The 26729-nt window shown below is 41.5% G+C and overlaps 1 protein-coding gene across 1 annotated transcript; it reads left to right on the top strand.

Annotated features, from left to right (window-relative positions):
• Window positions 1–2996: 2996 nt before the first annotated feature.
• On the top strand, window positions 2997–4681 carry LOC309546481 (elongation factor 1-alpha, somatic form). The gene has a single exon (XM_082246211.1). It carries the CDS (start codon window positions 3066–3068, stop codon window positions 4452–4454), a length of 1389 nt encoding a protein of 462 aa, XP_082102337.1. The 5' UTR covers window positions 2997–3065; the 3' UTR covers window positions 4455–4681.
• Window positions 4682–26729: the final 22048 nt, after the last annotated feature.

The raw sequence follows: 26729 nt of genomic DNA, 5'->3' as shown, positions 1-26729 counted from the left end.
TTATTATTTTTTATATGTATAATGTATTGAAGTGATAGTGACTATCCACTATGCCCCTGGTTGCTGGGATATAGAATACGGGGGTTACGATGACCGCAGTTTTTGTGATGGACATTCAGGCGCCCAGCCAGAATGGGGATGTAATTATTTTTTTTTTTTTTTCTCTCTGCCATCCTGACCTGGCTGGAGATTCCCCTCTGGCCGGGAAGAGCACTGTGACATGGTCCTGGGCGGTGTCTTGCAGCACCCTCTTGTTTGCGAGCGCACTTAACTGGACGCCCACGCCGGATGTGACATACTGGGCCAGGACAGAGCCCTGTCATATCCAGGGCTATTTAAGCAAGCTGGCAAAACTGGACGCTGGACTTGGCTCCCTTGATGCAGCAATTCAAAGCACTGAATGGATGTACAAAGATAAGGTACAACTATTATTTAGATGCCGGCTACAGCTGTTTACTATATGGCTGCCCTATATGGCTTTCCACCTACGTGAGCCCTGTATGAGGGTCCCTGTATTATACATGACCTGGCATTGTTCCATGTTAGGGGAGTGTGAATAGAGGGTGTATGCATCTCATTGGAGGTGTATTGTTCCACTGGTTGTTTGTTGCCTAGGTTGAGGGTGTGTGTGTATGTGTGTGTGTGTGGGGGGGGGGGGGGGGTTGGTGTGTGGGCAAGGGGAGTGTGGATATTGTGTAAACCTGCCCGGGTTTTGCAGGCGCGGTCCAGTGTCCATCAGACCCACCCCTGACATCTTTGCCAGGTATCATGACCCAGGTACATACCATATACGCTTGGGTGGCTTAGTGTGGTCCCTTTTTTCCATGATGAAGTTGGTGAGCACAGATGTTTTCAGATGAAGACATACATTTTGATTTATATTATTATATGTATAATTAAAAATAGTTTCCCTTTTTTCTAAGCTTTTGTTATAACTTTACTAACATTGAGGGTCCCTGAGGAAGCGGAATAGGAACAAAGAAGTATGTTCTGCGAAACACGTTGGACCTTCACTTCCCTCAGTAGTTTGTCATAAATACACTTACTGTATACGTCATGAGCTGATATACTGTATCTCTGTATACATTATTTTATATTTCATAATGTTTTTAAATGAATTTGTATAATAAAAATACCCCCTTTTCTTATGTTATGCTGTTATGTGCTCATCTCAGGTGACAACCCCACGTCCTCAAAAGTTCATTCTCTTCGATAGGAAGGGTCTTATTTCCTCTTCTTCCTATGGTATTTACTATATAACACCAACATGTCAGAAAAAAAAAAATCAAAAACAGAATGACTGAGTTGGAAAAAGGATCACCCCCTTGTGTCAGTATTTTGTTGAACCACCTTTTGCTTTATTTACAGCCTTAAGTGTGTTGGGATATGTCCTTAATAACTTTTCACATCTAGACTTTGCAATATTTGTGCACTATTCTTTGCAGAACTGCTCAAGTTCAGTTAAATTTGATGTTGACCATTTGTGGACTGCAGTCTTCAAGTAATTCCACAGATTTTCCATGGGGTTTAAGTCTGGGCTCTGACTAAGAGATGCAAGGACATTCACCTTTTTCTCCTTCAAACACTGTGTGGTCATTTATGCTGTGTGCTTTGGGTCATTGTCATGTTGGAAGGTAAACCTTCTTCCCATTGACAGTTTTCTGCCAGAGGGCAGTAGATTTTCCTCAAGAATTTGATGGTATTTTTCCCTTATCCATTTTTCCTTCTATCCTGACAAGTGCTCCAGTCCCTGCTGCAGTGAAACACCTCCATAACAGGATATTACCACCTCCATGCTTTGCTGCAGAATTGGTGTTATTTGAATGGTGAGCGGTATTGGATTTCAGCCAGACATATCGTTTGGTGTTGAGGCCAAATTATTACATTTTAGTCTCATCTGACCTTTTTCCTTGTGGCCTCAGAATCTTCAAGGTGCGTTTTGGCAAAGCTTAGTCGTGACTTCATGTGGCCTTTCTTGAGTAATGGCTTTTTTCTTGCAACCCTCTCATACAAGCCACATTCGTGGGGAATGTGTGATATTGTTCTCACATGCATACAATGACCATAAAATCCTGCAACTGTTTCAGAGTTGTTGTGGGTCTCTTGGTAACCTCTGTGACCAGTTTCCTCCTGGCTCTTTCATCCAGTTTGGAGTGACGTCTTGATCCAAGGAGGGTCTGTGTTGTACCAAATACCCCCCACTTCTTAATAAAAGACTTCACTGTGCTTTTGGCATTGATAAAGACTTTAACATTTTTTTGTATCCATCTTCTGACTTGTGCCTGTCCACAACTTTATCCTGGAGATCTTTTGACAGTGCCTTGCCTCCCATAGTAAATTGTTTGCTTAGTTAGTTGCACTAACAGGGGTTGAAATACTCCAGGAAAGCTCCTTTCATGCTGAGCTAATCAAAATGACCACAGCTGATCACAGTTAAAAGTCAAATGGCTTTGTATCCCATTGAAAAGGTGATTATACACCCGATTGAGTTTACAAGTCATTTTTAGGAAGGGGTGATCCTTTTTCCAACTCAGTGATTCTGTTTTTGAATTTATTGTATTTTTTTCTGACATATTGGTGTTATATCTTTCACTCGGATGTTATAAGTTGCACTGGGTAAATACAGCTGGATAAAACAAAAACTGTGCTTGTCTTCATTTCAGGCTGCAAAGCAAGACAATTTGATTATTTTAAAAAGGGGTGATTCATTTCTATAACCACTGTACATGGTGCAGATAAAAAAAATGACTTTGCCAAACGTATAAGGTATGCCAAAGTGAGAGCAGTATTTATATGGCCATTATTCATGGTTAACTCTAAATAGATGAGCTGTATAAGGCGTTTAAAGTGTCGCATTTGAACAATTTTTGGTAGCATAGTTTTTCTCTGTTTTACTGGAGCAGACAATTTAGAGGCTTGACATGCTTAGTATCTATTTGCTCAACAAAACCAATTTTTTTTTTAATTAAAAAAAGAAAATGGGTATTATAATGTGTTTGTGCTCTTCCTCACCGGGTCTGCGGCGAATTTACAAGGTGTCCATCGCCAACATCTAAAACTCCACAATGGGAAAGGAAAAGACACACATCAACATCGTCGTCATTGGACACGTAGATTCTGGCAAGTCCACAACAACTGGACATCTCATCTACAAATGTGGTGGGATCGACAAGCGTACCATTGAAAAATTCGAGAAGGAAGCTGCTGAGATGGGAAAGGGCTCCTTCAAATACGCTTGGGTCTTGGACAAACTGAAGGCTGAGCGTGAACGAGGTATTACCATCGACATTTCCCTGTGGAAATTTGAGACCAGCAAGTACTATGTTACCATTATTGATGCCCCTGGCCACAGAGACTTCATCAAGAACATGATCACTGGTACTTCTCAGGCTGACTGCGCCGTGCTTATTGTTGCTGCCGGTGTTGGTGAATTTGAGGCTGGTATCTCAAAGAATGGACAAACTCGTGAACATGCTCTTCTGGCCTACACTCTGGGTGTGAAGCAGCTTATCGTTGGTGTAAACAAAATGGATTCCACTGAGCCACCATACAGTCAGAAGAGATATGAGGAAATTGTAAAGGAAGTCAGCACTTACATCAAGAAAATTGGTTACAACCCAGATACCGTTGCCTTTGTGCCCATCTCTGGTTGGAACGGTGACAACATGCTGGAACCAAGCTCCAATATGCCATGGTTCAAGGGATGGAACATTTCCCGCAAAGAGGGAAAAGCTGCTGGAACCACTCTTCTGGAAGCTCTTGACAGCATTCTGCCACCTAGCCGCCCCACTGACAAGGCTCTTCGTCTGCCTCTGCAGGATGTGTACAAGATTGGTGGTATTGGTACAGTACCAGTTGGTCGTGTTGAAACTGGTATCCTGAAGCCAGGTATGGTGGTTACCTTTGCTCCAGTTAATGTAACAACTGAAGTCAAGTCTGTGGAAATGCACCATGAAGCTTTGACTGAGGCTTTGCCCGGTGACAACGTTGGTTTCAACGTAAAGAACGTTTCCGTGAAGGATATCCGTCGTGGTAACGTTGCTGGTGATAGCAAGAACGACCCACCATTGGAAGCTGGTCAGTTCACCGCACAGGTAATTATCCTGAACCACCCAGGACAGATCAGTGCTGGCTATGCGCCTGTGCTGGATTGCCATACTGCTCACATTGCCTGCAAGTTTGCGGAGCTGAAGGAGAAGATTGACCGTCGTTCTGGTAAGAAACTGGAAGAAAATCCCAAGTCCCTGAAATCTGGTGATGCTGCCATCGTTGACATGATCCCCGGCAAGCCCATGTGTGTGGAGAGCTTCTCTGACTATCCTCCCCTTGGTCGCTTCGCTGTCCGTGACATGAGGCAGACTGTAGCTGTTGGTGTCATCAAGGCTGTTGAAAAGAAGGCAGCAGGTGCTGGCAAGGTCACAAAGTCTGCCCAGAAGGCCCAGAAAACCAAATGAATATTTCAACTATCCAGCGCCACCTCAGTCTTAACCAGTGGTGGAAGATCGGTCTCAGAACTGTTTGTCTCAATTGGCCATTTAAGTTTAATAGTAAAAGACTGGCTAATGATAACCATGCATCGTAAAAGCTTCAGAAGGAAAGGAATCTTTTGTGGACCATTTGTTTGTGGCAGTTTTAAGTTATTAGTGTTTTTAAATCGGTAATTTTTAAGTGGGAACAACTTGACCAAAAAACCTGTCACCAAATTTTTTGAGACCATTAAACAAAGTTAATGAGAAAAAAAAAAAAAAAATAATGTGTTTGTGTGCATTAAAGTTAATTTCAGTGTATTTTTTACTGAAAATATAGGCTTGATAAACAGTTGCACTAATACTGTGTGACATAAATAATAGCAGTGGCCACTATTTTATTCTACAGGTTATCTGCTTTTAATGTTTTAAGCAGACTCTGCCAGCAAAAGCATAGTGCAACGCCACTGGGTACCTACAAACTACTATTGTGCTATTTATACATTGTACACATTAAAAATACTTTCAACAAAATATCACCAATACACATACATAAAGTAATCCTCCACCTTGTTTATATGCAAAAAAATAAATAAAAGCAAAATAAACTAAAGATTGCCCATTTTGCTGAAAAACATAAATTCATTTTACAGTGATTTACTGCAATCCAACTCAGTGCTCCACCATGTGATCACACACTTCTATAGCTGTGCCCTCACCTCTGGTTGTTACCTTAATGCAAATAGTCCATAACAGTCTGTACCCCTTTAGGAAGAAATCACCCCCTCACACCTCTGCCTTCTTCTTCTAATATACATTAGGGATGTGCTCCAAAAAAAAACAAAAAAAAACATAATTTTTATAGTGCTTACTATTAAAAACCAAATTTTATTTTAAAACAAACTTTAAAAACTCACATGCCTCTGTGCACAATATACCAGTGCACAGCAGTATGCATCAGCCAGATAATTCCCCTGTATTGATATGGTGATCTGTTCTCTCTCCACTCAGATGATCCTATTACTTCCTGATTACTTGTTCTGATGTCATTTGACTCTGCCCTACGCGTTACGACACTAGGTCATGTGACTTCTTCAGGTGAGTTTACATATAAGGTGTTTTTTGGTATTTTAGCAGGTTAGCATTATGGTCAACGTAAAGCTGGCCATATGCTAGAAGAATTTGGTTTGAAAACTTTTGTTTCAGGACTGTTCGTTCAATTTTGAAAATGTTAGTGGGGCCAAATCAATATTCACTTTTGACCGCAAAGATGAGAAAATTTGAAGGAGCGGGATGTAATTTTTTTATTTCCATCAAATACGTTTTATTAAAAGAATTGCAACATTACAAATTAGAAACATATAGAATATACAATGATATCAAAGAAAATTATAAAGCGCATATGGAAGCATGTTTTTTACATATCTAAGTAATTTGATTGATTGTCAGATCCAACATTTAACACGAGCTATATGTATCGGAGGGAACAAAAAATGTAACCAGACCAAAACTAGTTATGTACGGTATATAGAGATTTAGTCCCCTTTTTTATTTCCTGCTTTGGTGTCAAGATTGGCTCAGATAGATAGAAATATAAGCTAAAATAGCTACATAAAAGTTAGAGGGAATATTTAGAGGTCGGTTGAGTCTGTGCGGACGGTGGTTAAGTTGTCATCCCAGTATGTCAGTCTGACGGTCCCTCTTATGTGTTCAAGTAATGATGACGACGATATGTATATAGAGATGTTGCGTGTGAAAAAAGTGGGGTTAAGATAGGGGATGTAAAATTTTTAACAATAATGTTTTTATTCAAGAAATTACATTTGTTCCAAAATCAAATGTTCAAAGCTAACGAAACGTTAAAGCACTTTTGAATAACATTCAAATTTACTGTGAGAATTTTTATATAGATGTTCATATGAACTTTTGTTCAAAAAAGTGTAATGTCAGCTTTAGTTTGGGTTTAGGGCTGTCCTTGTTTATCAAAAGCCATATAATACCCTGTCAGTGCTGACATGACGGTTATATAGATTTTTTTTTCTAAATCATGGTTAGGGTTCGTTTTAGGAGTGGCTTTCATTTTTAACAAAGGTATTGATCACAACAGGTCAGTGATGCCATTTTTATCACATGGCTTTCTTAACGAAAACAGTAATTGCTAGGGTTAGTGTTAGGCTCCGTTCACATGTTAGCGTATGGATCGCGGCGCGATTCCGCCCGCGATCCGGAGATTATTGCAAATCGCGGGACGCCTGTGCGTTGCCCGTGATTTGCAATAGCCCCCCAAACGCTGAGCGATGTTACCGCGATTTCCGCCTGCCGAATCGCGGTAACATCGCGCAAAAAAAAAATCACGGGACGCATTACGCCCAAAAAAGTACAAGAGCTTCTTTGGAGCGTATTGCGTCCCGCGATTTTTTTTGCACGATGTTACCGCAATTCGGCAGGCGGAAATCGCAGCAACATCGCTCAGCGTTTGGGGGGCTATTGCAAATCACGGGCAACGCACAGGCGTCCCACGATTTGCAATAATCTCTGGATCGCGGGCGGAATCGCGGCGATTCTGCCCGCGATCCAAACGCTGACATGTGAATGCAGCCTTAGGGTTTGCTGGCTTTATTATATTTTTTAATATATTTTATTTTTTTTTATATTTATTTATATATAAATATGTTTTTTATATTTATTTATATGTTTTTATATATTTATTGCTGGCTTTATTTACAAACAAAGCCATTACTCATACTGGGTCAGTGCTTACATTTTACACAAAATTTCTTGTCCAACCCTACTGCTTATTTATATAAGTCTATAATACCTTCTAACATAAACTGGACTATCTGAAAGGAGCAGAGGTTTTCTCAATATATGCCTCCATGAAAAAGTTTACTACAGCTTTACCTAAGCTTTCATCTTTCTTTTAGAGCTTTCTCTTTAGCACTAAACACATGGAATATTTAGGAAAAACGTAAACTGTATTATACAGCATGTAGGTTTCAACCCTATTCATCTTTTGTAAAGTATCCTCAAGGAAGACATAAAAATAATGTTTCCATGCTTTTATTAAGGCGGAAACAGTACCTAAATTCCTGAGCTCATTATACCAGCTGTTTAATCTATCCAAATTTATAACAATACAGATTAGGCAGCCAGCATAAATATTACTACAGCAATTATTCAATGTGATTAATCAAAGTGGCTGAATCTCAATGACTCTGTGCTGTGACATCGAAAATTTTTTTATGTGCAATGGACATCATCACATTAAAGATAATGTCCAGTTTTAGAGAAAAGGCTGTACTTACACAACACAAAGTTCGCACGTTGATTTGCAAGACGCCTAATACTTGAAACCTGCTATGCAAATGGTTGATAATTATGCTAATATATCTGAAATATATTGATATTTGGATTAGCACATGACCCAAATTGCTGCATTTCACTGAAAGAAAATGTTATTAAAAAGTTTGATAGTTGCAAGGCCCTGACGCTTTACAAAGGAGAAAGTTTCTTCATACAAAGTAGATACTAATACCCCTGACAATTTTATATGATAACGTTTCTGCATTTTGGAAGATTGCAAAGTAAAACATGTCATATACTGAACGTATAAATCACCCTTGCCATTAATGCTGACCTTTACCATCCCCACCCACCTTCTGTTATTCCAAACCCACCCTCCAGCCCCCCTCCTCTCTAACAATCTGATATTTTTTGTATTTTTTTTTTGTATTCTTTTTTTAGCGAACCCTCCCCACACTTCCTGTGTTATTACCAAAGCAAGAATTAAGGATTTGTTGTCTTCGGCCCTCAGGGATACCCAGATCATGCATCCCAGGATGCCTTGGAATACTCTAAAGTGCATGTACCATGGCACATCACCGGGAGAGGTCTACAAGAACCCAGAACCCAGCTGCCCACCTGATAATGTAGAAAAGATGGTGGCACTGGACCAGGTGTGCAGCAGTGGATCCCTACGGACCACTACTAGATTTCTGGGTGCATGAGTATTTTTTTTTGTATAACCCAACCAAAATTGGAGAGAAAAAGCAGGGGGTGGGGAATGACGTTCCTATTTATCAACATTTAAAATAGCCATACCTAGCAAAAATAGCAAGTGAATACTTACCTTCCAGGTTGCCTGCGCTGTGAGAATACCTTCTATGTTTGGGAGAAATCCCTGGCTGAAGGGAAACCAACACTGATCTCCAGGATTTTATTTAGAGTTTTCTCACAATCAAAATAACTCACTGGCAGAATGGGCAGCAGAAAAGGTAAGCTGGCCATACATGGATCAAAATTCTGCCAGTTCAACAGGGACTAGCAGAATTTCAATACATATATGACCACTGTGGTTAAACAGAAGTTGGTCTATTTTCACTTTATCAGCGTCGCAGGCAATAGGCTGCAGTGCTGATCTGTGTATTCTGATGGCGAGGGAGTCTCCCTGACGTCAGAATTAAATGAATATGTAAAAATGTACACATTGAGTGTGTGGATGGGGCAATCAAGTCAGTTTTATCATTAAATCCAGTGGCTGACCAAAAAATAAACTGACCCATGAATGGCCAGCTTGTACAAACAAAAGGCAGAGGATGAGAAACGTAATTTAGCGGCAAATGGTAATTTGTTTTCCTTCTAAATTTCACTTTAGCATTAGTATATCCTACAGATGTACAATTTCAGAGCCATGGTTAAGTTATCCCCAAGCATGTTATTCAAACAATTGCACATTTTTAACCACTTGAGGAGCGCCCACGCAGATATACTGCAGCATGGCGGCCCTCCTGCGCGAACCGATATACCTGTACGTCAGCTCGTGCTTTGGGTCTGGGCTGCGAAGTCCACCTGCTGACCCGCTGGTTGTTCAGAATAAAGGCAGAACAGCAGGCTGCCTATGTAAACAAAGCAGACCGCCGTTCTGTCACAGAAGATGGAGATCTTGTGTTTGTGCTAAGCAGTTAGGCCACCACCCACACAGTTAGTAATCACTCCCTAGGAGCACACTTATCCCTTTGATTGCCCCTGATGTTAACCCCTTCCCTGCTAGTGTCATTTATACAGTAACAGTGCATTTTGTTGGCACTGATCACTGCATTGGTGTCACAGGTCCCCAAAAAGTGTTGCTTAGTGTCAGATTTGTACGCCGCAAAGTCGCAGTCCCCTTAAAAACCGCTGACCGCCACCATTACTAGTAAAAAAAAAATTCCATAAATCTTTCCCATTGTTTGTAGCTGGCCAGGTCCATACGCAATACAGACCTCATTTCTCCCTCTCCTATAAGCTCATGATCACTTCATTGACCATAAACTAATAGCAGAATTGTTCAGCAGACTCTGCTGAAAAATTCTCTAACTCTGATCAGTGGATTACAATCCGCTGATCAGAGTGATTAACCTCAAATCTGACCATTACCCCCCCCACCTCAAGCCGCCACTTCCCTGTCCCCAGCCTCTCCACCTCCCACTGTTCCCTGTCACCTAAAACTGCTCCCCCCTCTCTCCTTTCCTATCCCCTTCTTTCCTATCCTCTTCACCTCTCTTCTTCCCCCCAGCACTGATTTCCCTCCCCCCCCACCCGATTTGACCCCCCCTGCAAACCTGATCCCCTGCAGCTACCCTCATAAGCCGGCATCACTCCTCTGCCACTCCCGCCGGCTTCAAGTGCTGCATAGGGCTTTGGGGGGATCCAGACGTGTCCCCCCATAACTTTGGTACCCCCCCCCTGTGCCGGCCCCTGCACCTCAGATCTATGCCTGCTATGAATGAGGAGTCTCTTTACAGATTCCTTATTTCATTCATGTAACGTGCTGCAGAGAAAGGGACTATCTTCAAACCCTTTCTCTGTCTCAAAAAAAGAGATATGGGGGTTTGTTCTTAATATTTTTAGGGGGGCGGCAAACAAACCCCCCCCCCAGGTCTGCCTGCGCTCAGCCTCTCCACAGTGATGGTCCCCCCTGCACTCACCCCTACACGGTGACGGTCCCCCCCCCACACTCACCCTTCCAAGGCTTCCTTGGCTTCTCCTTATGGTCAACCAGACCTGCCTCCTGTCCTGATTGGCTAGGGGGATAATCAGGAAGACAATAGCGAATATTAATTCGCTATTGTCACAAGTGGGTAGAGCCTAGGGCTCTAATCTTGTGGCTTGCAAAAAAAAAAAAGAATCTGGCGCCCTGTAGTGGGGTGGCGCTCCTGCACCCCTAATGGACCGGCGGCCCCTGGTAAGACCCCTTTCCCATAGAGTGGACTCTGTCAAGCAGATCCACCTGCTCAGTGGAGATCTGTCTGCTGATCCCTGTTGAGCAGGCGGATGACAGGTCCATATCCGCTCCTGCAGAGTGGACATGGACACAGCCCGCTGTTCTCTATAGGACGGTCAGATGGAAACGAACCGCCTGTCCATTTCCAAACGATACCATCCAATCCGATCTGCTAGATGGATGGGAAAAGGGATCTTCTTATGTCTGTTTTTAGTGGACCAAATCGGATCAGATGCAGGTGTATGTACTTAAGCCTCTCCATAGAGAACAATGGGTGGTCTGATTGTGCCCGTCTGAAAAACGGACAGGCTGACCTGAATGGTCTGCTTGTGTGAAAGGGGCCTAAGGCCTTGTTCACACAGGGCATACACAGCGTGTCTTTACAGGGATGCACAGGTGTTTTGTGCATCTCTGCACAGGTATTCCCAGAACACCTGTGCATCCCTGTGCGGGTAAACATGGCCCTTTATGGGCGTAAACTTTAGTATGCCACATGTGAACAATGCTTTAGCAGTAATTTAGTAGAAATTTTGTAAATTATGTTGCGTTTATGTGCACTATTTATGATTTTAGTGTATTTTTAGTGAAAGTTGCTATATGAAAAACATTTGCGCAATTATTGCAGGGCCCAAAAAAATCAGTAGCTCTTTTTCTGTTCTACAGGTCATGTGCTTTCAGAAAATGTCTAGTTTGAGGGGTCTTGTCAAATTCTGAAAGATGTAAGTGAAAAATGGTAACTTACAGATTTTTAGAGTAAATTGTTTTTATTTACAGTTTTGCGTACCTTTAGTTTTCACCATTTCACAAAAAAGAGCAATTTAAAATGTACAAATAATTGTTATTTATTAACTTAAAACAGTTTTAACCTATATATTTACTAGGAATTTAGCAGGGAATTTGGTCCTTTTTGGTCCTTTTTTCCATGTATGAATCCACTAAATATGATTTTAGTGTATTTTTAGCAAAAATATTGTTTTGATAAACATTTGCACAAATTTCGCCCTTCTGGCCATGTGCTTATGTTGTGGGTGGTCTTTTACAAACTCTGGAAGCTGTAAGTGCAAAAGGAAAACCTCCAGATTTTTAGAGAAATTTTTGTGTATGTACAATTTTCACTATTTCTCAAAAAGGCGCAATTTGAAATGTACAAATATTTGTTGATTAACCACTTAAGCCCCGGAAAATTTTACCCCCTTCCTGACCAGGGCCTATTTTGCGATTCGGCACTGCGTGACTTTAACGGACAATTACGCGGTCGTGCGACGCTGTACCTAAACGAAATTGATGTCCTTTTTTCCCACAAATGGAGCTTTCTTTTGGTGGTATTTGATCACCTGTGCGATTTTTTGATCATGCGCTATAAACAAAAAAAGAGTGTCAATTTTGCAAAAATAACAATATTTTTCACATTTTTTTATATGAAATTCCCCCCAAAAAAATGTAAAAATCAAAATTTTTTAACATTTTGGACAATTTGTTTTATGCTACATATCTTTGGTAAAAAAAATTGCAAAAAGCGTATTTTGATTGGTTTGCGCAAAAGTTATCGCGTTTACTAACAAAGGGAAAGATTTTTGTCGTTTTTGTTGTTTTTTTTTTTAACGCGTAATGGCGGCGATCTTTTTTTGCGGTACTGCGACATTGCGGACCCTTGACTGACATTTTTGGGGTTACAAGTGACATTTCTACAGTAATCAGTGCTATACATATGCACTGTTACTGTAAAATTACACTGGCAGTGAAGGGGTTAACTTTTTTGAGAGGGAGGGGCTATGTGTGTCCCTAGGGGCGTGATTCTAACTGTGACTGGCTGTGGCTTGAGGTGTAGAAACAGTGATCAACGGTTCTACATAGTAGAACCTTATGATCACTGTTTCTACACAGGGGAGAATGACAGGCGGCTTGTTTACATCAGCCGCCTGCCTTTCTCCCTCTGCACTGACGATCGCGACTGACCGGCGGACGATCGGGTCCGCCAGTCACACGCGCGGGGGGGTCCGTGACCGCGCGGGAGCGCGCCTCCGGGGGCGCGCGCTCGCTCCCTAGACCCTTACAGGCTAGCGACATAGTACTACGTCGCTCTGCCTGTGAGGGGCTGACCGCCGCAGTAAATAGTCGCGCGGCGGTCGGCAAGCGGTTAATAACTCAATACAGGTTAAACTTTTATTTTTAGTAGGAATTTAGGAAGAATTTAAAAAAAATTGCTCTGTTTGTATCAGCTAATAATGATTTTAGTGCATTTTTAGTGAAAATATTGCTTTGGTAAATTTAAATTTGCACAAATATTGTGGGGCCTTAAAAATCAGTAGCACCTAGTTTTTTTTTTTTCTACTGGTCCTATGCTTTCAGAAAATACATGGTTTAGGGGGTCTTTAACAAACTGTGAAAGCTGTAAGGGAACAATAAAAACCTTCAGATTTTTTGAGAAATGTGGTTATTTACATTTTTTACAGGTTAAGCTTTTATATTTAGTAGGAATTTGGCAGGAATTTTGTAAAATTTGCTGTTTATATCTGCTAAAAATGATTTTAGAGAATTTTTAGCAAATATATGGTTTTGATAAACATTTGTGCAAATATCACTGGGTCTTAAAATCAGTAGCACTTTTATTTTATTCTACAGGTCATGTGCTTTCAGAAAATATATGGTTTGGGGGGTCTTTAACAAACTCTGTAAGCTGTAAAGAAAAAATGAAAACTCGATTTTTAGAGAAATTGGGATATTTACATTTTTGCTTATGTTTGAATTTCACCATTTTGCAGAAAGGCGATTTAAAATTTTCCAAATAGTGGTTAGTTATTAACTCAATACAGGTTAGTTTTTATATTTAGTAGGAATTTTGTAAAATGTGCTGTGTTTTTATCTGGTAATAATGATTTTAGTGTATTTTTAGTGTATTTTTTGTGAAAATATTGTTTTGATAATCATTTGTGCAAATATCGCCCTAAAAACCAGTAGCACCTCATTTGTATTCTACTGGTCATATGCTTGCAGAAAATATATGGTTTGGGGGGTCTTTTACAAACTCTGAAAGCTGTAAGGGCTCTTTCACACGGTCTAGTAGGCGTAGGCGGATCCGTGCTGCTCAGCGGGGATCGATCCGCGATCCCCGCTGAGCCGGCGGATGACAGCTCCGTCTCCGCTTGCAGTGCGGAGAGGGAGGTGTCACAGCCCCCCGCTGCTCTCTATGGGGGATCGGATGAGAGCGGACCGCCTGTCCGCTCTCATCCGATCTGATCCGATACCTGAACGGATGGAAAAATAGGGTTTCCATCCGTCCAGATTTCATGGACAGGATCGGATACGGGTGGCAGCGGGTGGCAGCGGAGGTGTCTCCGCTGACATCCGCTGCCCCATAGACCTGCATGGAGGATCCGATCAGATCCGCCTAAAAAATTGACAGGTGGATCTGATCGGACCGCCCGTGTGAAAGACCACTAAGGGAAAAATAAAAAAGCAATGGAAAAATTGCAAAAATGGCCTGGCAAGCTAAGTTTCAAAGTGGAGCACAGGGCCTGGCAGCATAAGGGTTAAGGGGGGTGAAACCATCTGGGGCTGAAGTGATTATTGTTCCATAAGGCTTATTAAAAAACCTGCTCTTCACTGAATAGTATTTAAGTTTCTGTTTTGGCCATGGGACAGGAAGTGAAGTGAAATCTTCCCAATAGGACACAGATGGCAAAAATAAACCGAACCAATAAACCAAAGCTATTTTGGCTGTACTTCTCCTTGGGATCTCAGGAGTTCAGTTCATTCTGCACTCCTGTGACTAAGCCAGTTCAGGATCTGAATTGATCCTGACTTTACAGTCGGGATGCACCCAGATGCCTGTACCGTCGCCTGGCTCAGCCTCTACGTGAGCTGCTGAGAGCCTAAGCAAGTCGCTCCATCTCTGCACAACCCAGCCCGCCAGTGAGAACTGGAAGGGCCGAGCAGTCACTGCCTCTCTGCTCTTAAGGTTGAGAACTGAGCATCAAGCAGTCTTTGATTACTTAGTACTCAGTCTTTTTTTTTTTTTAAACCTATAGTTCTCTTTTAATGTAGTGAGTGTTGGTAATTGGGTTTTCCTAGATGACCAGTAGAGGGCCTCAGTCAGCGCTGGGAACATGGAGTGACAAGAAACAGAGCCCACACAGCAAGTTGTCACATAACATGTTCAAATTTATTCTGCGTCAATTTCCCTTTTATAGGGGCAATGACGTAGGGGGATGAAATCTTCTAGCAAATCACAGTAATCAAAAGACATCAGTAGAAGTATCTTAACCAATAATATCATTACAGTATATAAGCTGGCAATAAAATATATGCCCAAACATCGCTGTACTATAAGTGTCATCTGCTGCTGCTGCTGCTGCTGCTACAGTATAAGAAAGGGGTCTCCAAACTATGGCCCTACAGTTGTTCAGGAACTACAATTCCCATCATGCCTAGTCATGTCTGTGAATGTCAGAGTTTTACAATGCCTCATGGGATGTGTAGTTCTGCAACAGCTGGAGGGCCATATTTTGAGGATCCCTGGTATAAGATACGTTGTGCTTCAGCTTCCAGTGAATAAGTGTGCAAGTCCTCTTAAATGGCAGCAAGAATGTAATTCTCAAACAAATGTATCCAAGTACTAAACAACATTGCATGCTCACCAGGAACTGGAAGAAAGGGTGCAGTCTGATGTAGAGAGACATCCTTCTCACCAATCTTGTGTCCTGTAAGCTGAGAAGAAGAGTGGTTATAGAGTGCTTTAATAACAAGTTTAGGCATCCATAAAGCACATGCAGTCTTCTGAGTACATCAGAACAGAAACAGGAACTGGAACTAACTTTTCAGAGTATAGAAAGTAGTATGATTTTAACAATTGTAAATAGTGATATCTACAGGCCAGAGGTATAAATACCTCAAGTATATTCCATGAGATGCAAATACTATAATCAGCAAATCACAATGTTCTCCATGGTTTGTAGCTCTATAGTTATATACAGTATCTCACAAAAGTGAGTACACCCCTCATATTTTTGTAAATACTTTATTATATCTTTTCATGTGACCACACTGAAGAAATGTAAAGTAGTGACTGTACAGCGTGTAAATGTGTTGTCCCCTCAAAATAACTCAACACACAGCCAATAATGTCTAAACCGCTGGAAACAAAAGTGACTACACCCCTAAGTGAAAATGTCCCAATTGGGCCCAAAGTGTCAATATTTTGTGTGGCCACCATTATTTCCAGCACTGCCTTAACCCCCTTGGGCATTGAGTTCACCAGAGCTTCACCGGTTGCCACTGGAGTCTTCTTCCACTCCTCCATGATGACATCACAGAGCTGGTGAATGTTAGAGACCTTGCGCTCCTCCACCTTCCGTTTGAGGATGCCCCACAGATGCTCAATAGGGTTTAGGTCTGGAGACATGCTTGGCCAGTCCATCACCTTTACCCTCAGCTTCTTTAGCAAGGCAGTGATCGTCTTGGAGGTGTGTTTGGGTTCGTTATGTTGGAATACTGCCATGCGGCCCAGTCCCTGAAAGGAGGGGATCATGCTCTGCTTCAGTATGTCACAGTAAATGTTGGCATTCATGGTTCCCTCAATGAACTGTAGCTCCCCTGTGCCAGCAGCACTCATGCAGCCCCAGACCATGACACTCCCACCATCATGCTTGACTGTAGGCAAGACACACTTGTTTTTGTGCTCCTCACCTGGTTGCCTCCACACACGCTTGACAACATCTGAATCAAATACGTTTTTTTTGGGCTCATCGGACCACAGGACATGGTTCCAGTAATCCATGTCCTTAGTCTGCTTGTTTCAGCAAACTGTTTGTGGGCTTTCTTGTGCATTATCTTTAGAAGAGACTTCCTTCTGGGACGACAGCCATTCAGACCAATTTGATGCAGTGTGAATATATAAACTGTATAAACCTATAAACTGAGCACTGACAGGCTGACCCCCCACCCCTTCAACCTCTGCAGCAATGCTGGCAGCACTCATACGTCTATTTCCCAAAGACAACCTCTGGATCTGACACTGAGCATGTGCACTCAACTCCTTTGGTCGACCACGGTGAGGCCTGTTCTGAGTAGAACCTGTCCTGTTAAACCGCTGTATGGTCTTTGCCACCGTGCTGCAGCTCAGTTTCAGGGTCTTGGTAAGCTTCTTATAGCCTAGACCAGGGATTCCCAAACTATGGCCCTGCAGTTGCTCAGGAACTACAATACCCATCATGCCTAGTCATGTATGTGAATGTCAGAGTTTTACAATGCCTCATGGGATGTGTAGTTCTGCAACAGCTGCAGGGCTATAGTTTGGGAATCCCTAAACTAGACTATCTTTATGTAGAGCAACAATTCTTTTTTTCAGATCCTCAGAGAGTTCTTTGCCATGAGGTGCCATGTTGAACTTCCAGTGACCAGTATGAGTGAGAGCAATAACACTAAATTCACAGCTGAGACCTTGTAACACTAATGAGTCACATGACACCGGGGAGGGAAAATGGCTAATTGGGCCCAATTTGGACATTTTCACTTAGGGGTGTACTCACTTTTATTGCCAGCCGTTTAGACTATAATGGCTATGTGTTGAATTATTTTGAGAGGACACAAAATGTACACTGTTATACAAGCTGTACACTAACTACTTTACATTGTAGCAAAGTGTCATTTCTTCAGTGTTGGCACATTAAAAGGTAGATTATTATTATATGGGATTTATATAGCGCCAACAGTTTACGCTAGCTTTACAACTTGAGGGTAGACAGTACAAATATAATACACTTTAATACAGTAGGAATCAGAGGGTCCTGCTCGTTAGAGTTTACAATCTTAAGAGTATATATATTGAAATATTTACAAAAATATGAGGGGTGTACTCACTTTTGTGAGATACTGTATCTATGCAGGGTCTAAATAATTGGTGTCTTACAAATGTTGTCCTTCCTAGCCAGAAGCAGAGCTTATTGGAATTAATCAATATATTAGTTGAGCTTCACTAGATGTTTGAAGTGTCACAGAGTAAAACCCCTTCTGTTAAAGCCCAACTCTTCCCAAAACTATCCTTTTTTTTAATGAAGAGTAGAGAATTGATAAAACCACTTTTGGGTGTTTACTGCAGTCTGTGTTCCTACTGGGTAGATATTCCCCCATTTTTGGCTACAGTGACCAGGCAGAGAGAGAGATCATAGGAACTCTCTCCAGCAGTGAGGATAGAGACAGCAACAAAAACACATTTTTAGTACAGTGTGGAAAGGTCAAAACCCTTGGTCAGGTTTTTATTACTGTGTATGCCAGCAAATAGACATGTGTGAAACGGAAAAACGTTTTGCTTCATTTTGGATAGATTCGTTATGTTACTAATTTTGTTTTGTTGAATAGTTTTGGAATTAGTTTAGTTTAGTTTGATTTTGTTTATTAATTTTATAACAAATTCCAAATTATCGACTGATTTGAATTCTATAAGAAGAATAGCTGGTTGTTAAGGAGCGGGCTAGGAAGCTGGCTGACACGTCCTTAACAGCTGATGACTCATCAGCTGTCAGCGGGCTTCCCCTTTGACAGCTAAAATGTAAACAAAAGAATGCCGGCAATGAAAAATGCAGAAAAAAACAGCGTGGGGTCCCTCGGGCCTGGTATGGATTTTAAAGGGAACCCCACATCAAAATGTTAAAAAAAATAATGTGGGGTCCCCTCAAAATCTATACCAGACCCTTATGCATGCATGCATGCAGGTCAGAAAAGGGGGGGAGGAGCGAGCGCCCCCCCTCCTGAACAATACCAAACCACATGCCCTTTACACGGGAAGGGGTGCTTTGGGGCAGGAAACAAAAAAAGAGCAACAATTTTGAAAAAAAAAAAACAATATTTTTTTTCTTTCTGCTATAAAACATCTAATAAAAAAATGTAAAAAATCTAATTTCTTCATCAATTTATTCCAATATGTATTCTGCTACATGTTTTTGGTAAAAAAAATTCCCAATAAGTGTTTATTGATTGGTTTTCACAAAAGCTATAGCGTCTACAAACTGTGGGATAGATTTATGGCATTTTAATTTATTTTATTTTTTTACTAGTAATGGCGGCGATCATCAACTTAAAGCGGGACTGCAACATTGTGGCGAAAAATTTGGACACTTGGGGGGGGGGGCATTGGGTGGAGCTTGGGCGGGACTTACTTTAAAATGTGGGAGGGGTTATTATCAAATTTACCTTCAGGCTGAAGCCCCTGGTCTTTTTCCCACCTGACAAACTAATAAAAAAGCAATGGAGTGTGTTAAAGGTGAAAATCAGTGGTAAGTGAGTGGTGTTATTAAGAAAACCTGTCATTTGGCACTGAATAGTCAAAATTTTCACATTCTATAAGAAAAAACCTTGTGTTGTCCTAATGGTTGTTTAACAATGATTTACGTTCTCCAGCACCATGAGGCACTGTTTGGCTTCCCCTGGGGTGCTATGGGAACAAGACACAGTCTGCCCTGGATCAGGGCCTGTTGGAGGGCCTGTGATGGGGGGGACTGTGTAATTGGGGGCTCTGTAATAGGGGGGCTCTGATGAGATGGGAGGACCTCTGATGTGATGGTAGGAACTCAGATGTTAAATGCGGCTTCTGATATGAAATTAATTCCATCAAGGCATTTGTATGCATCATCCCAGGCTTAATCTTTCCACAGATAAGTAAAATGTAAGTTTTGTTACATTTTAGTCTGGGGTGTTTCCAGATTGTGCATACCTTAAAATTCCAGTAAAAATTGACTTGCAGGTACATTTTTACATAAAACCTCAGAATAAGGCTGCATTCACACTTGAGCGTAGCGTTTTCGCGCGTTTTTTGTTGCGATTTTTACAGCGATTTTTACCGCGATTTTACCGTGATTTTCAGGCATTTTTTTCAGACGTTTTTGGAGGCAGGCATTGACATCTACCAAAAACGCTGGTAATCAGCCCAAAAAGAAGCTCATGTACTTTTTTCAGCTACAGGCGTTTTGCTTCAGGCGTTAAAACGCTCAGATGTGAACAGGGACCATTTAAATGAATGGGATTTTACTTGTTGGGCATTGTGGAACGGTTTTTTTGAGCGTTTTTGGAGCTGAAAAACGCTCAAAAAAGCCCAGGTGTGAATGGAGCCTAAATGCTTACCAAAACACCAACATAAAGAGAACCTATCCATGGACCTTAAATGTAAAGGGGACCTGTCCAATGTGCCCTGCTGTTAGGCATATGAAATGCTTGGTGCAATAAAAACGAAAACGAAAAGGGCATGCACTGAATAGAGATGAGCTTAAGATAATACCACTGCTGTTATACTTGACACCTTCATACTGTCAATGGTTTTCAAGGATGCTTAACAACCAGTGACATCACCGGTCTAATTCACTTATATGGCCAGAAATCCCTTGGCATGTTAGAAAATGTGCTGGGAATAGTTTAAAAAATGGGGTGACGGTTTCCCCATAATTCATAGCAGACCCTTCAGGTCTGGTATTAATTGTAAGGGTTACTCCACACAAAAATGTAATACCAGGCTCTTTGAGTTTGGTACTGATTTTAAGGGGGAACCCAATGGAAAAATCAAGAAAAAAGCTCAAGCTCCCTACCAAATTCTATACCAGATCCTCATCCAAGCATGCAGCATGCCAGGCCAGAAAAGGCCTGTCCCCTCCTCCTGAACCATACTAGACCACAGGACTTCAACATGGGGGCACCTTGTCCCCATGCTGATTAGGACAAAGACCTCTTCCACACAACCCTTGCCTGGTGATCTGTGAATGAGATATTTTTTTTTAAAGTACCCATTACACATAGGGGGTGGTATTTGGGGGCTCTCGTATTGTTAAAGGGGCTTCCTGGTTTTGATAAGCTCCCCTGCCTGCAGATGTGGAAGAGGCCCATGTCCTCAGCATCATGGAGACAAAGTGCTTTGTCAGAGGGTTCCCCCCCTTGTAAGCTACCACTCCATGTTAAAGGCATGTGACCTGGTAAGGTGTGGGTAGGGGAAGGCGCATGCTCGTCCATCCCTCTTACCTGGCCTACCAGGCTGCATGCTTGGATATAAGTATATGTTTTTGGGGGACCTTTTTTCTAGATTTTTGTTTGGGGCTCCCTCTTAAAAATTAATTTAGACCCTAAGGGTCTGGGGGGTTCCCTATTAGCACCTATACCAGACTCATCTAGGATGAGGATCTGGTATAGATGAAGGAAATCCCCTGCTACTTTGCAAGTACAACGCGACTTCGATCGGTAATTTTGCTAGCAGTTTAAACACACTTTTTTTCTTTCTCAATGTCTGAGTTGCTGTAGTTGGTTGTATACATTGCAAAAAATATTATTATTTGTTTAATGCAGGTACTTATATAGCACTGTCAATTTATGCAGCGCTTTACATATAGTTTGAACATTCACATCAGTCCCTACCCTTAAGGAGCTTACAGTCTAAGGTTCCCTAACCCACATTCATACATACATATAGTAGGGCCAATTTAGACTGGATCTAATTAACCTACCAGCATGTCTTTGGAGTGTGAGAGGAAACTGGAGTACCCCAAGGAAACCCACGCAGGCAAAGGGAGAACATGCAAACTCCAGGCAGGTAAGTGTCATGGTTGGGATTCAAAACAGCAAGCCTTTTGCTGCTAAAGTGCTAACCACTACACCCATGTGCCACCATAAAACAAAAGAACATTTAAAAAAACTGCACAATGTTAACACCTACTGTGGTTTCTTGACTGCATAGGCTGATTTCCGGAAAAGGTGAACTTAGCCTTTAGAAACAGTTGGAATTTCACATTATTATTTTAATCTCCGACTTATAAAATACATTTGAATGTGATTTAATTGGTAGTTAAAATTAATTCATAATTACTAGATTTGTTGGGAATGTTGTTGATCATTTCATAAAACAGCTAGATTGATCCATGAATGGCCAGCATTAGGGAACTGTTGTCTGAGAGATTTCATAGCAATCTGGAGAATAACAAGTAGTTAATGAATGTTTAGAACTATCCTGACTTCTCTGAGTTGCTGGAAACAGTTTTTCTTCCACCTTTATTTATATTGAAGGCCCTCTTGTTGTCAGCCATTATAGGCTACAGAAGGGTTATCGGTTACATTTGGAAGCACTCCGCTTTGGATTACTAGACAGGAAAAAAAGGGGCTGTGTTTTAAGATATATCAGTCTCCACATCCCAGTTTTTTGGGGAGTTTTTTTGTATCTACAATACATGATGTCAATTCCTTCATATGAACCACTATACACCCTATATTACCTGTCCCTTTAACAAGTTACACCTGTAGCTAGTTGCAATATTTAGTAAGAAATTTAAACACGCAAAGTCCAAAAGACATTGTAACAATGAACCAAAAAAAAAAATAAAAAGCTGCACCAAGATCCGTCTTCCCCCCAAGCCATGGCGTAGCTGAGTGAAGCCAATCAGAAGCTAGAGTGTGGCGTCCACAGACGGGTTGTTCATTTGCAGTGCTGGGCGTGATTTATCTGTGGGATATAGGCAGAGGAGAGAGGATGATGAGGGCCATTAAAATGTAGGGCGATGCTTTTTATGATTGAAGTCTGTATTACAGCGGCCATAAAGCAAGGCAGCGAGCGGCCATTAACATTTCCATCATCAGATCTCGCAGCCTGTCACAAGCGCATAACTCATCTTTACTGCGCCGCTCTATACGCCGGCCTGATACTATGTCTGAAGAGATACGCAGCATTCATGGAAAGGTGGGGGAAGAGCTTTGCTTGGGATGTAATGTCCTTCACGGAATTATTCCCCTATTCTAACCAAACCCTCTTTCCCGCCCCCCCCTCCCCTTCTCAGCCACACAATCCTTCACAATCCAGACACATGGGGATGTTCTCTCAGGCAGTGACAGTGCGGTCCTCCATCTAATGCTCCCCTGCTGATCCACATCACCCTGAAAGACTGAAGAGAGGGGACGGCCTTTAACGCAGCACACACCGCTCACTCGGCTAACAGGGCTCTTTTAGAAAAGCTCTAGGTAACATCTATAGCAATTTAGGGTCTTGATTTCCTTTTTTTAAACTTGCTGTAATAAAATGACACTTGCAAGCTGAATGGCTGCTATATGCAACATCTCCGCTTTTCCTTCCCTGTGTGTTTACAGAACATCCTCTTCCATAGAGACACCAAACACAGGCAGATATGCTGAAAAGAGGGACAAGGATTTGGATTTAACAAAGCTCTGTGCTACATGATTTACTCACTGACTTACAAATGTTATATGCCAAGTATCAGCAGAGGTAAACACTTATTGCAATTTATCTGCTTTGGCATTGAGGCTCAAGTTTTCTTTCTTTCTTTCTTTCTTTCTTTCTTTCTTTCTTTCTTTCTTTCTTTCTTTCTTTCTTTCTTTCTTTCTTTCTTTCTTTCTTTCTTTCTTTCCTTCCTTCCTTCCTTTCTTTCCTTCTTTCTTTCTTTCTTTCTTTCCTTCTTTCTTTCTTTCTTTCTTTCTTTCTTTCTTTCTTTCTTTCTTTCTTTCTTTCTTTCTTTCTTTCTTTCCTTCCTTCCTTCCTTTCTTTCCTTCTTTCTTTCTTTCTTTCTTTCTCTTTCCTTCTTTCTTTCCTTCCTTGCTTCCTTCCTTCCTTTCTTTCTTTCTTTCTTTCTTTCTTTCTTTCTTTCTTTCTTTCTTTCTTTCTTTCTTTCTTTCTTTCTTTCTTTCTTTCTTTCTTTCTTTCTTTCTGTCTTTCTTTCTTTCTTTCTTTCTTTTTTTCTTATCTATTTTGTTCTTTCTCTCCTACTTTTTGTGTATAGGTCTTCCATTCTCTCACTCTCCTTCGTTTGTCCTTTCTTTCTCTTTTTCTATCTTTTTTACTCTTTCTTTCCATTTCAATTTCTCTCTTTCTTTCTCTTTTATTTATGTCTTTCATTCTTTTTTTTATATATTTAACGTCACTTAAATAAAATTCACATTTTCAAACAAATTTTGAAAGTTCTTGACTAGGGAAGGGTAAAATAACCCCCAGAACTCTGATTAAACTCGACGATTCCACTCAAAGACGTCATTGGACTGATGCTGCATTCACTTAGTTAAGTATGATTTAAAAAAAAAAATCCTGAACTTCCCTTTTAAGGCTTCTAAACCCTTTCCTGCTGCTGCCTCCCAGGCTTTCAAGAGTTTCTAAATGCCAGGAGGAAGAGGTGGCATTTCAATCATGTGATTGCTGTGATTGGCTGTCAAAGCGGTCACATGATTGGAAAGCTCCCGATCACAAATATGCATCGGGTGCTTTCAGGTACCTGCCAGTTACCGTGCTGGGACAGCGCAAGGAGGGCACTCTCGGCAAGGTAATGTGTTTACACAGGGCAGCATATATGCGGCTGCTTGGCTTTAAAGCACACCCGCCGAAAAGGCTGCATATATGTGTATATTTGGTAATCATTGTTACAGATACCTACCAACTCAATTTTTGTTTAGTCTTTTCTTGTCTATTGTTGTCTCTATCTTTTTTTCTTTGCCTTCTCATTGATGGCCTAGAACAGTGGTCTCCAAACTGCAGCCCTTGGACTGGATGCCCAATGCTTGCCTTTATTCGGCCCTTGAGGCATTATTCCTGCCACTGACACCAAAATTGTTTAATCCCACTGGGCACAGTCTGGCCACCCTAAAGTCTGAAGGATAGTAAACTGGTCCGTTCTTTAGAAATTATAGGGACCCCTGGCCTAGAAGTTGATGTGGCCCACCTACACTATATTGTCAAAAGTATTAGGACACCTGCCATTACACGCACATGAACTTTAATGACATCCAAGTCTTAGTCCATGGGGTTTAATATTGAGTTGGCTCACCCTTTGCATTTTAACAGCTTGCACTCTTCTAGGAAGGCTGTCCACAAGGAGTGTGTCTATGGGAATGTTTGACCATTCTTCCAAAAGCACATTTGTGCGGTCAGGCACTGATGTAGGACAAGAAGGCCTGTCTCCGCTCTAAATTTATCCCAAAAGTGTTCTATTGGGTTGGGGTCAGGTGGAGGGGGGATTATGGTGTGGGGTTGATTTTCAAAGTCTAGGCTTGGCCCCTTTAGTTCCAGTAAAGGGAACTCTTAGGGAGTCAGCATACCAAGACATTTTGGACAATTTTATGCTTCTAACTTTGTGGGAACTTCCTGTTCCAACATGACTGTGCATTAGTGCACAAAGCATGGTCCATAAAGACATGGATGAGTGAGTTTTGGGAGGAACTTGACTGGCCTGCACAGAGTCCTGACCTCAACCCGACAGAACACCTTTGGGATGAATTAGAGCAGAGACTCACCTTCTTGTCCAACACAGAATGGTAAAACATTCCCATAGACACACTCCTAAACCTTGTGGACAGTCTTCCCAGAAGAATTAAAGCAGTTATAGCTGCAAAGGGTGGGCCAACTTAATATTGAACCCTTTGGATTAAGACTGGGATGCCATTAAAGTTCATGTGCGTGTAAAGGCAGTACCAGGCATTCAGAAAATTCTTATTACATGCTGGGTAATTTCTGCAGTTAATCTGTGTATTACTAGGGATGGGAACAATTAGTTTTAATGCCTGTTTGCCATACCTAATGTCACCTGCATCACAGAGGAAGATTGTAGCAGGTCCATGATAAAATTAAGGAAGATCAAGTCTGGCACTGTTCATCTTTTCATTGAGAGATCTGCCGTCTATGGATACCACGTTCCTTTATCTATGTCTGTTATTTTTCTGTTATCTTTCTCAGCACAATCTGTCTATATAGTGGTAGCCAATAGCTTCTGACATTATACAGCTTATTAAAGGTGTGAAAGGCAGGAAGCTTCTTCACAATGTAAATTTCTATCTCTATTTATGCCCGTCTCTCTTCTCTTGTTACATATGCACGAACCAGTCAATTTGTTTGAGGCAAAGTGCAGTGTCAGTGCTGGTTAGGAGGAAAGAATTACAGTCCCTGTGAGACCCAGCGTCTCCTGGGTAGCATTAGTAGCTAGAAATGGCATTCCAAGTCCAATTCCTTATTCAATTTCTGCGATATGGTAATATTTATTATATATTTATTAAGGGGATTCTAAGGTGTAAGGCTGCTTCATTACTTTGAAATATTGGCTTAAGCGCTCTTTGAAGAATCTCCCTAACGAATACAATGTGATTTGCCCCCATAAAAGCCACTCGAGTGTGAACACACAGACCCCCAGACACACAATGTGAAGACACAATGTGCAGCTTGGTAACTTGCACACAACAATTCCCAGTCATTCCTTCACACACACAGATGTGCTTTATGTCTTTGGTCTCACACTTCTATTGCGCGTGTAGAGGAATGGGAATTTCTTGGAGTATAATTGAAGCTACTAGAGGTTTAAGTTTCACTCTGTTATGGCGGAGCCTGCTGCAGCTGTACAATAGTCTCCTATACAGCCGCAAAGAGGCTAACATGGCCACCTGCCAGTACAGAGTGAGTGGTAAGGCAGACACCACCATATGTCATTTTAGAGAGCACACTGATATATTAACAAAAAGCATTTTATAGCATGTCACATCAAAAATCTATTGTCTCCAAATAGGCCTCTATACCCTATGTATACCTCCCAACTTTTGAACTTGACAAGGAGAGACTAAAGTGGCAGAATGTGGCATGCATAGTGCATCGTGGCAAAAAAAAAGGTGTGGCCAGCAAAAAGTGAGTGTAGCCATATCAGTGTGGTATCAGGATATACCTGCAGCAGCTTTGATAATAACCCACCTGACATTTGAAGATTTATAGCAGAACACATCCAGCGACTTTCTCTCCTTTTATCCTCATAGCAGCCATTGATGCAGAGGTATTCTTTGCAGCATGAGATGGTGCATTGTCATGCATGAAGATGATTTTATTACAGAAAGCATAGTTCTTCCTTCTGTACCAGGAAAGAAAGTGGTCAGTCAGAAACTCCACATACTTTGCAGAGGTCATCTTTTCACCTTCGGGGACCCTAAAGGGGGCGACCAGGTCTCTTCCCATGATTCCGGCCCAAAATATGACTCCACCACCACCTTGCTGACGTCGCAGCCTT

Source organism: Pelophylax lessonae (assembly GCF_965119305.1).
Source record: "Pelophylax lessonae genome assembly, chromosome: 2".
NCBI lineage: Eukaryota > Metazoa > Chordata > Amphibia > Anura > Ranidae > Pelophylax > Pelophylax lessonae.
Note: the sequence above shows the minus strand (reverse complement) of the source record. Positions and strands in the feature narration are given on the sequence as shown.